This window comes from Amphiprion ocellaris, chromosome 2, assembly GCF_022539595.1.
Source record: "Amphiprion ocellaris isolate individual 3 ecotype Okinawa chromosome 2, ASM2253959v1, whole genome shotgun sequence".
In the NCBI taxonomy this organism is placed as follows: Eukaryota; Metazoa; Chordata; class Actinopteri; family Pomacentridae; genus Amphiprion; species Amphiprion ocellaris.
This window is the reverse complement of record NC_072767.1, coordinates 21,347,076-21,363,072: the sequence shown is the minus strand read 5'-3', so window position 1 is coordinate 21,363,072 and position 15,997 is coordinate 21,347,076. Positions and strand designations below refer to the sequence as shown.

At 41.0% G+C, this 15,997-nt stretch overlaps 1 protein-coding gene and 1 non-coding gene across 3 annotated transcripts in view; one reads left to right on the top strand and one right to left on the bottom strand.

Annotated features, from left to right (window-relative positions):
* Window positions 1-15,997, bottom strand: part of hmcn1 (hemicentin 1) — a 104,007-nt gene that overhangs the window by 42,266 nt on the left and 45,744 nt on the right. For both annotated transcript variants that reach the window (XM_055019030.1, XM_035945611.2), the window contains exons 20-37: window positions 12,883-12,995; window positions 11,542-11,701; window positions 10,487-10,652; window positions 9,738-9,865; window positions 9,086-9,337; window positions 7,129-7,224; window positions 6,748-6,942; window positions 6,526-6,656; window positions 5,407-5,554; window positions 4,513-4,639; window positions 4,262-4,416; window positions 3,821-4,099; window positions 2,978-3,259; window positions 1,828-1,936; window positions 1,568-1,737; window positions 1,190-1,344; window positions 586-709; window positions 299-400 (exon numbers count right to left, since the gene is read on the bottom strand). In XM_055019030.1, coding sequence (XP_054875005.1) covers window positions 299-400; window positions 586-709; window positions 1,190-1,344; window positions 1,568-1,737; window positions 1,828-1,936; window positions 2,978-3,259; window positions 3,821-4,099; window positions 4,262-4,416; window positions 4,513-4,639; window positions 5,407-5,554; window positions 6,526-6,656; window positions 6,748-6,942; window positions 7,129-7,224; window positions 9,086-9,337; window positions 9,738-9,865; window positions 10,487-10,652; window positions 11,542-11,701; window positions 12,883-12,995 — 2,892 coding nt within the window. The remainder of the gene's footprint in view (window positions 1-298; window positions 401-585; window positions 710-1,189; window positions 1,345-1,567; window positions 1,738-1,827; window positions 1,937-2,977; window positions 3,260-3,820; window positions 4,100-4,261; window positions 4,417-4,512; window positions 4,640-5,406; window positions 5,555-6,525; window positions 6,657-6,747; window positions 6,943-7,128; window positions 7,225-9,085; window positions 9,338-9,737; window positions 9,866-10,486; window positions 10,653-11,541; window positions 11,702-12,882; window positions 12,996-15,997) is intronic.
* Window positions 2,198-2,279, top strand: trnas-aga (transfer RNA serine (anticodon AGA)). The gene has a single exon. It is a non-coding gene; the product is annotated as a tRNA-Ser (tRNA).

Here is a 15,997-nt window from a genome sequence, read left to right as displayed (position 1 = left end):
GCTGTAAAAAGGAAGAAACATCTCAGGAAAAGAGGATTTAATTGCAATGGAATCTAAGTGCTTATCTGTACTGAACTTGTACAATTCATCCAAATGGAAAGATAGCGAGTGGGGAAAAAAACCTGAAGTTGCCTGTTGGGAGTCATCTGAGATCAATTTTCTGACTCTTCCTTTAATGGTTAAAGTTAAGGAAAGTTGCAGCAAAGCCAATTCCAGCTCAAGGGTCAGAGGAAAGTACGCCCTGCAGGCTGTGAGCGAAGACAGCAGGACTGAGGAGGAAGATTGTGAGCCATCTTACCAGGTAATGGGCTGCCTGTGGCCTTGCACTCAAGTTCAGTGGGAAAGCCTGACAGGATGGTCTGGTTGATGATCTCTCCAGAGTAAGGGATACTGGGAGGCTCTGAGGGACACACACAGAACATGATTACACACAAGAAAAACAATTTATTAGATGATACTCTCGTGTCTCCACCTAGTCTCTTGGTAACAGATGGAAGAAAGAAAGATGGATTACAGAAACCAGGTGATGACTGAGAACAGGGACACAAAGATGCACAGAAAATGATTTGTGTGTTGCTGAGTTACCATGGACACTGAGTCGTATGTGCTGCTGAGCTTCACCAGCTGCATTGGTGGCCAGACAGGTGTATCTCCCAGAGTCCTCTAGTCTTGCCTCTGTAATCTTTAGTGTTCTGCCTGCTGACTCCAGCTGTGAGTAATATGAGACACACAGAGCAGCCAGAGATTTCAGACTGGTAAATACGTTCCATACTTAAATGAGAGATAAACATACATTCTACAGGTGAAAAGAACTTGTAAGTTTATGATTATGGGAGAAAAACAGCGCACTGTAACTAGAAATGGATAGTTTCAGTCCTAAATGCAGCCAGTATTTCCACCTCCGTGTATTTGAACATGAGTTTTTTAAGCCTATATGCAGACATCAGCTGTTAAAGATACATCACAGGCCAAAACATAAAATGAAGAACATTGCCCTTCCTTTAAAAAAAAAAATAAATAAAAAATTGAAGTCAGATCTAGCGAGGGTTTAACATTGCAACTTATGAACATTTTTGGTGCACGTCGGAAGCAAAAGTCTGGATCTATGGTTCGCTTGAAGAGGTGCATGCTTCCGTGATAAATCATTTCAAAGCTAATAAAATAACAGTCAATCAATCAGGACGCCAACCTTAAGGTGCTCCTTTGTTGTGTCGACAGGTCGGCCATCTTTAAGCCAGGTAATGCTGGGAGGAGGGACACCGCTGGAGATGCACTCCAGACTGGTGGACTTGTGAAGAACCACTGAACGTTCTGCAGGTCCAGTGGTACGAATGGATGGAGGAACTAGAGAGGGACAGAGGGTAAACTTATACATATTTGTAACTGCAAATGAGGGAAAATAGGAAAGTACAAAATGGTAGGGAGAGTTATTTACCCAAAATGGGAGCTTTCCTGCAGCTTGTATTCAAAGTATAAGTTACATAAAGTATATTTAGAACAGATGCAAAACTACTGAGATGATTCATTTTACGTCAAAGGACTTAGATTTTTTTTAATTTTTTTTTACCTTGGACAACCACATTGAAGTCCCTCTCGTGGTCACCTGCCTCATTAGTGGCCACACACTGAAAGCGAGCTGTGTCAGAGACTTGAGCGCGGGATACAACTAGCCGTCGCCCGCTGGATGCAACACGCAACCCTTCACCCTGTCTGACTGGTTCTCCATCCTTATACCACCTGGACAGAAACAGTTATTACAGTGACTTTGTGTGCATACACGTCGGCTTATACTTGTATAAATGTGCATTCATTAGCCAGAGATCTTACGTGATTGCAGGTGCAGGTGTTCCAGTAGCGTGACACTCCAGCTCCAAAGGACCGTTGACTACCACCGTGCTGTCTGTCACATCATCAGCTCCATCGATGAAAGGTGGAACTAGGAGTGAAAAAATACATTTCAGAAGTAATATTACAATGCATTGGATTAGATAAACATTGGTAAATTGTTAGACAAGACAAACACTCTGGATGTAGCCACCGGCTGTATCTGCTTTTTCTATTATTTGTGAAGTTTACATGTGACTCTGCAATGTGACGGTAAAGTGGCAGGTGTCAGTTTCCCATGTGGAATGCACACATGCTGTTGATAGCAGCAGCTTCAGCAGAAAGCAACAGGCTCAGCTCAAGTTACACGTGAGTTGTCGTGGCCGAGTGGTTAAGGCGATGGACTAGAAATCCATTGGGGTCTCCCCGCGCAGGTTCGAATCCTGCCGACAACGGCAAATATTTTCTCCAGCTGTCAAACTGTTTAAAAAGTAAACTGAACACGACAGGCTGTAGTTGTTCCTGTGTACCACGTGTCTGCAAGGGTAAATTCTATTTGTTTCAGGCACAGAAAAAAAGCACAGTGTTTTCTGTTGGCATTTACTGATCGAGTGTTTAAAGACAGTTTGTACAGCCACATCAATCTATACATCACAGTCTGGCTGAAGTAACCTGGACCCAGATAAGTCCTGAACAAATGCCCTAACTCTTAGACGCTATATAACACATGTAACTGAGAAAGCACTTAAGGCAACAAATCAACAATCTTTACTCTCTGATGTGTTTCACTTGGATGAATCAAATGTTTAGCTTCTATTAGCATCAAACTTTATGGTAATAGAACTTATTCTTGAGTGACTAACCTTACGAGAAATCAAGTACAGTAAAGAAGCTGACGTGGAAATAAGAACAAGACCTTCAAAGTGATTACTGCTGCTACATGCATGTACACAAGCAAGCCAACCTCCTTGAGTTATTATGTACAGAAACTAAAAAAGGTACTGAGTGGACAGAAAGCCCTTTTTCTGAAGTCAAGTCTTCTTAGTTTGGATCTAGCTGTGACAGTGTATCAATAAAAACCAAAGAGATATGGCTATGTGTGTGTGCTGTACAAGTTAATGTAGACTACAGCATGTTTTGTGTATTTCTATACCTAAGACTCTCACGTCGTATTTGACCTCATTCTCCCCAGCGATGCTCGTAGCCACACAGATGTAGCGTCCCGAGTCTGAGATAGTGGCTGAGAGGATTTCTATTTTCCTCCCCTGCTCGAGCACACGGACACTTTCCCCATCACGCACAGGAACTCCGTCCTTCAGCCAGGTGAGGGAGGGAGGAGGGTGTCCCCCGGCCTCACACTCCAGGATCAGAGGCTTACTGAGGACCACCTTCCTCTCGGTGGGCCCCTCATCTCCCCCTGTAATGGTGGGAGGCACTGGTGGGGAAAGATGCCAAAAAAAGGAACAGAACAAAACAACAGTTAAAGCTTCATTGACTTTTCTGCTTGACTGATACCTTATCTCCATCTAACAGTCAAGACTTTCTTCAGTCAACAACATGTAAAATTGCTTTACGCTTAAGGTTCTACAATCTGTGTATTTTTATGTTCTTTAATGACCAATTTTTTTTTTTTTTATTAAATTGTCTCCCAAATATCCACAGCTGATTGAAATTATTCTTGACTACTACAAATGTCTTTGTGCTGTGCGAGTAAACCCACATGCCTTAAAGCTCAGATGAAAACAATAAAAAGCTTCAGAGCTCAACAACAAGCATCAACTGGGGTGCAAACACAGACAATGGAGGGCTTAAGTACCAGAAGTTTCTCATTTCCTCCATTGTGAAACCTGGATATAGAGTCATAATGTGCTCTAAATTTATAAATGGCATAGTTAAAATGAGTTTTTAAAAGTTCTTGTGTCAAGTTTACGCACAGCACAATGAAAACAGGAATGTATATACAGTATATCTGTGGTGGTAAATGTCAGGTTCTTACAGTAGACGTCGAGCTCGTAGCTCTTCTCAGCGCTCCCGGCCACACTGGTCACCTTGCACTTGTACTGTCCAGCATCAGACGCCTGCGCCCGAGGGATCTTAAGGTAGTGTCCTCGCTCTACATACTGAGCCTGCCGGTTAGACAGGACGGCCTCTCCTTTTCGGTACCAAGTTATAGTGGGAAGTGGGACCCCACGCGCTTCACACTCCAGAGTTACCATCGTGTCCAGCAGCGCTGTTACCTCTGTGGTTAAGTTGCCTCCTTTGATGGAGGGAGGCACTGAACAAGAATAATACATTGTTGGGGTTGAAATTTGCAATTCAGCTGAATATTTGGCCATGTTAACTGTGTAAACAGAGTTCTCAACAGTATAACTATAGTGAATTGTTGGTTCTGCACTCAGTAGCTTGATTGCTTAGGATTTTCACAACAGATTCTCACCATAGACACTGAGGTTGAAGTCCTTTGACTGTTTTCCAGCTGTATTCATGACGCTACACTGGTAGCGGGCCTGGTCTCCAAGACGAGCACTCTTTATCCTCAAAACCTGACCTCTGTTGGTGACCTCCAGATTGGGATCACCAAGGAACACCAGCCTAGAAAGGAACAAGAATGAGAGGGATTACGGTATTGTTGAACAGTGTTCAGCCAAGTATTACCATTTTGTTTCCACAATTTCAGAGGGCACCTACTTCCTGTCCTTGTACCACTGGATCGTGGGAAAGGGCATTCCTTCCACTTTACACTCCAGAGTGATATCTTGCTTCAAAATCGCTGAAACATCTTGAGGAGAGCCTGATCCTACAATTGTTGGTGGGACTGAGGTAAAGAGAAAAGAATCACTCTATTAGACATTTCATCAGGAAAAAAATATCACAACATAAGAAATGTGTTTTTCCACATCCTTATGTTGATGGCAACAAGTCATATAACTATGTAACATCAGCAGAAATGCCAGGACTCGCTGATTGATGTTATTGACGTCTCCTGTCAGTTTTAATGTTGTAGCTGATTAGTGAAGCTTTTTCACATCAGTTTTTGAAGCTTCCATAAATCAGTCAAAAAATCTTTGAACCTTTGAACCTTTTTGTGCAAGTCAGTATAATTAATTCATGAGTGTAACTGTTTTACAGGTGACTGATCAGTTGATAGTAGGGCACTTCAAGGGTAAACAGTAAGCAGACGTGAGAAAAATGACCATTAAAAAAATAAATTATAAGAATAAGAAAAAACCTAATAATAAAAAAAGTATACAAAGCTAGATTAAATAAGTAGAAGACAATTACTGAAAATAGTGAAAGGAAAAACATAATTTTAAAACATGAATACAATAAATAAATAATAAAATATAGCCATAAAATTATATTAACACTAACAGCTAACAGCTATTATCAGCAACATATTCGCCCCTGTTGGTCTTAACTTAAAGTCATGGTGCAAAGCTCTGAAACAACAAATATTGAATAAACAAATATTTGGGAAGACCAGGGCAGTAAGCCTTACAGTAACCCAGCCTGCTGGAAATAAAAGCATGTATCTTCTGTGTGTGTCTTGCAGTGAGATAACTGCTGACTGCCTTTACTCACCCAGCACATCCAAGAAAAAGTTTTTTTCCGTGCTGCCTGCGATGTTGATGGCTTTACAGCTGTAGCTGCCTGCGTCTGCTGTTTCTGTCTTCAGCAGTCTCAGAGTTTTTCCCATATCAAGAATCTGGACGCTGCTACTGGCTACAACCTGTCGATCAACACGAATAAATTAAATCAAACACAAAAACAACACCATAACTAAAAGTTCAGGAAATGCTGACTGACAGTAATTACTGGACAGACTATAAGACATCACGACAATAGAAGTTAAATTCAGAAAGCTGCAGCTTACAGTTTAAGCAGTTTGGAAAAACAACCGTGGTCCGCAGAGAGACAAAGACTTACTTAGCTGAGAAGCACGATGTAAATGGTGTACAAAACATGAAAAGCATTCAATTGTTGCTCAGAGCCAAACACATTCAGAGAGCACAACATCTTGATTTAGATTACTCATAATTAGCAGATTAAAGTACACACTCTGATTTTCCCATCTGGGCCTGGCAGGGAAAATTAATACTGCAGCCAAAGGAACAAAAAGCAGCCAACGAACTGGGATGGTACAGCGAAGTGTGTGCTAATGCTCTGTTCTTGCATCAATTTATCATAATTATTCTATCATTACAGCTTTGAACAACCGAGGCGGGTCTGGCCGCTGTTTGTTACACACACACATACACACACACACACACACACACACACACACACACACACACACACACACACACACACACACATACACACACACACACACATACACACACACACACACACACACACACACACACACACACACTCACTCACACACACATACACTCAGTCTTTTCTCTTGGAAGCTGCACCCTGTGATCAGAGCCGATTAAGTCTTTATGAGTGCTTCCATAAATGAATGACAGGAAAGGTCATTATAATTTTTCATTACTTTTACACATGTTAAAAAATTAGGTTTATTAGAGGACTCACTTGACCACAGGTTAAGTATAGACTACCCAAATTATATGGCTGCATGTTACTTAATCAGAATGTGCGCATTAACCTTTTAAAGAAGTGACACTTGTATATATACTAAAAATAGAAATATGAAATATGTGTTAACAGCTAACTTATTTGGATTTCACCTACAGGAGTCCCATCCTTGTACCAGGTGATGACAGGGGTCGGACTACCAGTGACGTCACAGATCAAGCTGGTGGGCTGACTCTGGACTACTGACATGTTGCCTGGCGTTTCACGGTCACGGAAATCTGGAGGCACTGTGGAGGTGTCACAAGTGATGAATATATTATATAATGTAGGACTAAAGGTCACTGAAGTGTCAACAAATGACTTGGACAGGTCAGTTACCATTGACTTTGAGCTGGTACTTTCTCTCAGTGGATCCAGCGTCATTAACAGCAGCACAGACATATTCTCCATTGTCCAACGGTGAGACAGAGGCCAGAATCAGCAGCGTACCGTCCTCCAGGATGGACACACCTGGCTCATTACCTGTCAGTTCCTGACCGTTACGCAGCCAGCGAATCACTGGCTTAGGAAGACCTAAAGGAGGGATGGAGAAAGAGACATTAGTACAAATAAACCCAAAGCATTGGTGACTAGAAAAAATTGAATTGCAATGTACTCAGTCTTATAAAACGTCACTTGTGATCAAATTTGAATCAGATCAGTAAATGGTATAATTTAATCAGTTCATAATGCTGAAAGGTATAGGAGGAGATGCAATACCTTTGGCAGGGCAGGGAAAAGCGATACGCTGGTTTGCAACTCTTTCCTGCAGGGGACTATTGAAGGGGGGCTCCAGGACGTCAACAACAGGGGGCACTGAAAAGATTCAAACACACAATCCATGACAAATACATGCTACAAAGCATTTTTTAAAATAGTTTTAGCATGTATCTTTTAAAAACTGTATTACATTATATCAGTTATCATTCTGACTGAGTATACAATACAGCATGTCTTGCTTAAGCGTGTCTAAAATATTTCTGTGCCTGATCTATACAGTAATAGTTTCTAATTATTTAAAATTATACCTCGTGAAACAACAGCTGCATTACTAGGGTGCACAACACATGGACGAAAATTATCTCAGCATCTGAATCCTTGGTCCGGTTCCTTACTGACTGGAGCTTGACTGTATCTCATTTGCCTGTGTTCCTCATATTTTTTGTCTGTCTCTACTGTCACAGTCTAATAAAGACAAAAACTGCCAAGAAATAGTCTTCAAAATGTATTTCACTCCACAAAACCGTACAAGAACCGTCTCCCTAAAGATCTGAGTTGCTTACTAACACTGGCATGACAAAGAAAAGTAGACTACTATATATTACTTAATCAGTATTAGGGCTGGGCGATAAATCGATTTTATCGATTAATTCGAGTTTGTACTCAATGTCGATTTGTTTTTATGAAAATCGATTTTCTCATCAACATCCGCCACCAACGCCTTCCCGCTGGGCTCCCGTAGTTCAGAGCGCACGCCCCCCCTACCCTCCGCGCTTGATACACAAACAACATGGCGGCGAGCGGTGCAGATCTAAAGGCGCGTGTCCACTAGATGCGATTTTCCCGCACGGCAACGCACCACATCTGAAAATGGCACGGATGGCGGCCACGAGCGGACCACATGGTCACATGACAGCGCTGCGCAACAGCAGGCCGCTACGTGGTCACGTCACCGAGCTTTCAGCTGGACAGTCCGGCAGACAAGTCGGATAAACACAGCGGCTCGGCCGCAAAATTTCCCTTTTATTTCAAAAAACACGTCAGTGAAAAGTATTTCTGAAAGCATTCGAAGCGAGAAATAATCTGCAGCAGCTAAATCTGTCCTCGTTTTAGGTCACCGACGCCTAGTTTAGAAGTTTGAGGACAGTTTCACGATGCGTGGAATCTCCGCACGCCGCATGCAATTTGCATAAAGTAGAAGTCAGTCTACTTTATGCAAATGAGCTGCAGCTCTCCAGGTAAACACATCGGATCACAGCTGGAAACGCACCGCAACCGGACCAGCATGCCACATGCGGCGCATTTCCAGCTGCCATCCGGTGTGTTTACCTGAAGAGGGCTGCAGCTCAGTTGCCTAAAGTAGACTGGACTCCGCGTGCAGAGATTAGGTAGGGGGCAAAAAAAAAAAAATCGGATAAATCGTGAATCGGGATTTTTTGTGGAAAAAAATTGGAGATTTTTTTTTTAGGCCATATCGCCCAGCCCTAATCAGTATCTTTCAAAAACAAATGAAGCGCCATACAGACACATTCTACACAAAACTTAACATTTTAACTCACATACACTACTATTCGAAAGAATGGGGTCACTTAGAAATGTTCTTATTTTTGAAAGAAAAACATTTTTCTCAATGCCTTAAATGAACCAGAAATCCAGTCTAGACATTGTTAATGTGGTAAATGAATATTCTAGCTGGAAACTGCTGATTTTTAATGGAATATCTCTATAGGGGTACAGAGGAACATTTCCAGCAACCATCACTCCTGTGTTCTAATGCTACATCGTGTTAGCTAATGGTGTTCAAAGGCTCACTGATGATTAGAAAACCCTTGTGCAATTATGTTAGCACATGAATAAAAGTGTGAGTCTTCATGGAAAATATGAAATTGCCTAAGTTACCCTAAATTTTTGAACGGTAGCGTAGGTATAGTAAGTAAAGTACAAGTCAGAAACTAACCTTGAACTAGAAGCCGGACTCGAGCCTCATCTCTGCCGGCAGTGTTGGTGGCCATGCAGATGTAGGTTCCTTCATCATCCAGGCCCACATTCCTCAGTGCCAGGCTGCCGTCAGGTGACACCGTGTACCTTTTACCATCCTTAGTCCAGGTGAGTGTCGGCTCTGGGACTCCTCTCACCACACAAGGCAGCTCCACAGGGTGACCCACCTGTACCTTCATGACCCAGGGACCAGCCTGAATACTCGGGGGCACTGCAGGAGAGAGGACACGACTTATTCAGTGTATTATTCTGATCTGTATGTCATTTCTATCACAGGACTTTAAAGTATTGGTACTACAGTATGTGTGTGACAGTATGTATGTAATCCATACTGATAATATGTTTGACCTCTTGTGTAGGTAATTGTGCTGAATAAGTAGTTCAGATTGTTTTAAATTGAAAAAAAAAAAACACAAACTAAATATATTTGTTCACTTAATTTGATTCAGATGATTGCAGCTTCCATTGTATGACCTTTTTATTTTACGTCAATTATCACATGAATACAGTAGATTTTGAAAACAAGAATTCTTGCATTTGTGGTAGAAAAAAAGTCCACTGCTAATCACCCAAATAAGTCTTTGTCAGAATTTGTGGTCTTTCAAGCTTACCCAAAACACGCAGCTCAATGGATTGTGTTAGGTTTCCAGCAATATTGGAGGCAACACACACATAGAGCCCACTGTCTGACACTCTGCTCTCCAAGATCTTCATAGACCCAGAGGGCAGCTGAGTGTGCCTGAGAGGAACAACAACTCATTATCTTACATGCACACCAGCTAACAAACAGCAATAAACTAGCCTGTAAAGTGAAAGTCTGGCTGACAATCAAGCTTGCAAAGCTTCCAAAATACAGAAAAAACACACACACTAATTGTTTCCACTCAGTGACTTATTCAGTTATTACTGTAAACAGATACTGCAGTAATTCTTACTAATCCACCATCAACCATAATTACAGCTGCTGTGGCAGCCTCACAGTAAGTACAACAGATCACAAGGAAGAGAATGATTACTCAGTCATCTTAAAAAAACCACAAACTACACCCTGAGGTCATGAACGCTTGACAAATGGAGACAAAGCACAGAAATGTAGACAGCATTGAGGTTCTCTTCATCTTTTAGCATTACAAAGGTAATTCCTACTTTTGGGTTATAGACAGGAAAATAGGATTTTGCCAAATGTGTATTTCTACAATATTTCAGGGAGTATTTATTCATGAGGATCTATTTTAATCTATTTTAAGACAGTACAGTGTTTGGTCTGGAAATATACAGTAGTGATTTTAGTGAAAACTGGCAGAAAACTGTATCCAAAGAGCAACTTCAGTATTGTATGTGTGAATAGTTTGTGTTTCACCTGGGAGAGAACGGAGAGATGAGCTGCCTTTCTTTGGCCCAGCTGATGGTGGGAGGTGGGACACTGTGGACATCACAAGGCAGAACAGCGTCCTCACCCTCAATCACTGACATCCTCATTGGGTCTGGCGAGCCTCCAGCACCACCAGCACTGGATCTTGGTCGGACTTGGCAGGCAAAACAGACACAGATTTCGTTGAATATGTGTACTCCTCATTCCTCCGTCGACATCTGCCATCTTTTTTCCATATTAACTTGCTATATGACATGAGACGATCAGCAAATTTAAATATGTGCTCAAAAAAACTAAGTCATACAATTTGGTTTCCACCGTGTCAGTACACTGGAACCAGCAGCCAAGAAGGCCAGTTTTTGCAGAGAGGGAGGGAGGAATTATCAAGTGGAATAGACTGTAGACTAAAGTGATCATAAAGTAAACATGGAATTTAAAGCTAGCACACCCAGTATGTGGCCACAAGTGTGTGGAAGACCAGTGGCTTTATATTAAAGACAGTTGGTCTTCTAAACACCCCTACTTTTGTCACAGCTCTCAAAAAGGTGATTGGACCAATTTAGCAGAGAGCATGAACACAACGACAAATGTGAGGCTTGAAGTGGAGAAAATTTGCTGAAATCCTGGAGGTACTTTGTGCTACAAGTTTTAGAAAGTTAAGTTTAGAAATGTAGCCTTAAGCTCGGTGTACAAATTAACCAGTGTTCCCTCAACAGTCATTGAGGACATAAGATCCGCACATGGATGAAGTAAACTGTAATTAAGTTGAGACCACTAGGTCAAAATGGAGGAAATTAAATTCTGTTCTGCAATGTTTGCATCTATCTTTGTGCTGTAAGTCAATTTCTTACCAAATCCAACACAGCGGCATAACTTGCAATGTGGTGTGGCAGCTGCTAGAGGTTACTGGACATCGTGATCATGGTAATTCCACTAATGTCTCAGAAATGATTTAGGAATAAACTGTTGATGTGAAATGCTACATTTAGCCCCTTTATTTTTGTACTGATTCCATCAAGGCTTTAGCTGGTCATGAGGTTTACCGTAGACAGTGAGCTGGACCTTCCTGGAGGCAAAACCAGCAGCATTGGTAGCTGTGCAGATGAACTCTCCTGTCTCGTTTCCAGAAGGGGAAGTGATGAAGAGGCTGTCATCTGAATCCAAGGAAAAAGCTGGACCACCCAAGTTAAGCAGCACCCCACCCTACAAAACAAATCACAGCAGGGAAAGGGCGGGGTCCAGAGTTTATTTCATTAAGTGAACTTTATTAACACTTGACGCTGTTCCTGAGATTTGTGGTTTGACCTACTATTAAATTTATGATTTGATTCTCTTCCCTGCTGTTATATAAAAAGGCTGTGGATAAAACACCTACAGTTATACAATGAAATGAACCAAAACACAAGACACATATAATGTTAGTGTATCAGGATTGTATTATATCCAGACTGTACTTTTGGCTCCAATGTAACTAACTGGACTTGACTTGATTGATGTTATGGAGAACAGCGAAGAAATCAGAGGGAATCACATTATAACAGCTGGTGCAGAACTTAGCAGGGTCTAGTTTCATATGTCCCTGTAGCCCTGTTCACTTTAACAGCAAGGGTTTTACAACTCAGAGCAACTAGTGTAAAAGACAGAAAAGAGGGAGGGACTATCCACAAACACACACTGGCTTAAAGTTCAGACTGACACACAAAAGTGCACATTTGAAGGCTGAACACGTTGCACAAACTAATGCACACAGGTAGCGTTGATTTCATGGTGCAGCACATTGAGCACACACACGTGTCCTCACAGAGACACACAGGCGTTTTCCACTCAAGTGCTATTGTCTTGTCAGAACTCATCGGTAAGCACTGCACTAAAATACATAGCGATCCTGACCTTTGACATGAAACAAAACAAGGGCCTGTTGCCTTGCTGTTGAAATCTATGCATCCACAGCTGGAATCTTTCAAGAAGAGCTCATCACCACCCAAAACTGCACGACGACGAAGCATGGATACAAACAATGCATGGTTACAGTCCTAATAAACTGGAAAACAGCATTCACTTACAATTTATCCAGAGAGCAAAAGAGTGTAACAAATAAGTTTGTGAGTCAAGATGTTTTTAAATGCGTCTTGGATTAGACTTTCAGGAGGCATGTCATAGCTTATTTCAGTGATAGAGCTTTGCTAATATGTCGTGGAGCCTCATTAGGTGAGAAGTGGTCAGTATGCGATCTTAGCTAACCTAAATTTCTTTTTCTTAATTCACTTGCATCCTTGTTTCATGTAGTTTCTCTTATCTGCTTTTTATTCATGCTCAGCGCATAGAAGGAAGAAAAGGTCATGCTCATGAGCCTTTTTATGGGGTGAGATAATGGCAACACAGACCTTGGTCCAGGTGATGTCAGGAGCTGGTACACCAGCGGCACGGCAGGGCAGAGAGATGGGTGTTCCCTCAATTGTGCTAAATACTTGAGGGCTGTACTGAATGGTAGGAATCACTGTAAACACAGAAACAAAATATGACACAGTTCAGAAAGTTTTTTGTGAATACACACCTCTATCAAGTCACAGACTCTACTAATCATAATTTATACTCCGTATCTACTGAGTGCTTGTCTCTGCAATAGTGCCACCACTTATTTGTTGTGTGCCTCAGTAGCATCTGGAAAAAGTTTGGAGCTAACTGAACACACAGTACTCAGTAAGCTGTCTGTCCCTCCTTCACTATCTGTCTTGCTTTTGGTTATTATGACCCAAGGAGCCTGTAGAAAAGATCAGCACTTGGAGGCCTGCGCTATCTTCTTGGAAACAAAATTTAACTAAACGACAAAACCATTACACACAATACAAGGCAATGCATGGTGGACCTCTGTTTTCACTGCTTGCAGTTTCAATGGAAAGTGTTTCTTGCAGGTTACAGCAAACTGAGCTTTACACTGACCTACACAGTGTAAGTGAACTGTGTACATGTCGATATGAAAAAGACTGACCTTATTTCAAGACCTGAGGGAGCCAGTGCTTTTATGTACATGATGCAAAGATTTCCAATGAAAGTTGGTAGAACCTGGCAATCTTTAGCATAAATGGAGAACACATTTTTCACTCGCTGTGCTTCAAACTCTGCCTTTCGCTCAGCAGCTCCTGGTTTTAATGCAACCACAGGGATAATCTTGTTCATGAGGTTAAGAGTCTTCGTCGTGTAAAGGAGACTTTTAAAGGCAATGAGAAATGGACAAAATGACAGAATAAAAGACAAAGAAAGGACAGAGGGGGAATCTTACATCTCATAAAACATTTGCAAGAGACAGCTTTCACTGAAGATGCTGAGACTTGAAGGAGAAAAAGCACAGGTGCAATTTTTCACATTAACTGTGGCTCAGTTCAATTAAGTGTCCCAGTGAGTCAGTGTGTGTAACAGCAGGAACCTGGAACTAGAATCCAACCACTGTTAGACATATTAACTACATCTGAGCTTTGCTACTGTGAAAGGTTCTTTTAAAAAAAAAAAAAAAAAAAAACGTGGATTGTTTCAAGAGGAGTATTGCCTTTGGATATCCGGCTTTTAATTTTTTGGCACATTTTTCTTAAAATTAATCACCCTAACTGGTTATATGTGAAGGATAAGGAAAGTTTCTGATGGTCTTTCTGCAATGCGATACGATATATGACATGATATAATACAATACAATTAGATTTGATGCGACACAACATGATGCAACTCGATACGATACAGTACGCTATGACTTGGCTATATATTATATGATTTGATACATATATCATATACGTTATAAGGCATATGATGACATAGTAAGATATAATAGGATATGACTCGATACAATATAACTTGATATGATACCACTCAAGACAATACGACACGATACGACCCAAAAGATAGAATACGACACGATATGTTATGCCAGAGCTTGATACGATACGATATGATACAATACTACTACATACAATATGATACAATACAATATGATTTAACAGGATATGGTACAATATGAGACAATACAACTTTATTGTAATCTTACACTGAAGTTCATTCTGCATCATTGCAAATTTTGCCTCACTATTTTGCATCATGACTTCACAAAACTTCACATAATTCACCCTTTACCCCATCATGCTCATACACAACAATCATGTAAATAACAGTACTATGGACAACGTTTTAGAAAAACAGAATCTCATGTGGAAAGACGCTAATTGTGATTAAGCAGCAGAATGGACTGACACAGTTATATAATTTTTCAGCCTATTTTATTTAAAATAAAGGATTCTAAATCACCTGTTTGAGGCCAGAAGTTTGTACTCTTTGTTTATGGTGTGAGAGATCAGAAGAGACGCTATTAGCAGTTCTAATCATACTCTTTCTGTGAGCCATCTGAAAAGAGTGTTCCAAAGATTAGCCAATAACCTTTGAACAAATATGGATTTGGTTAAATAGTTTGGTTTTAAGCTTCACAGACAGGCTGCTGAACCAGGCTGCACTGCAATACAGCATGGAACTGATTTAAAAAACAGGAGAGCCATCTGTTAGTTCAAAAAGATGCACGCCTATGAAGAAATTGAGGATGCTGCACGAGGAGTCCATGTCAGAGAAACATGTACATTAACTCCAAAATAGAACGTCTAGGCTCTGCACTGTGAGTTGTCACTAGGGGTAACAGCTACAACTGAAAATGATTTCCTCTGTCTTCATGGTGTTACCAGTAAGAGCATTTTTGTCATTCCATTCAATTAACCACTCTGTAGTAGGAGTCAACTCTCTCATTCAGTAGGGACAGTGAAGTAGAAAGTAGTTTGAAAGAAACTAACTACTGCACTAGTGATGCAATCAGCAGTGTACAAATAAGCATCTTTACAAGAGTAAAGGTGAATGAATGCAGCACTGAGGCACATTAGCTCTCCAAGAAGGAAGTCTATTATTCACCTTTACCAACTGTCCTATTTGCACGAGAAGAATTTTGACAGTGAATAAGATTTAGATTTAACTGCAACTGACCCTTTTTCCTCCATAGTAAATCAGGCTGAATTGTATAAATGCTAACGAGAAGTCCAGGAAAGCAACTTGTACGTTTTGGGTTTGTCAAGATGTTTGGAAATAAGTGTGATTATTGCATCGTCTGTACTGTGACCATTTTGTATTGTTATGTTGAAATGCTGAACTACTCCTTTTTCAAGTGATTTAATAACAACATGCAAGTGCTGATGGCAGATATTGATGACAGTCTTTAGGAGACTTTAGGAGAGATCTGCAAGGCTGATGGGATAATGTGAGTATCAACACAAGGCTAATAAATGGATTACCAAACAGGGACAGGTCACTGACACATGATTTCAAAACCAGAGCACGACATAAGGCAGGATCACAAGCCTTCTTTGAGTTGGTACAGGTTGGTTGGAAGATGCACTTTACTTCATCTGCAAAAATGACAATCTTTTCTGTGTTTGTAGGCGTAATAGTCTGCACAAATCTACACATATCCCAGTGTCA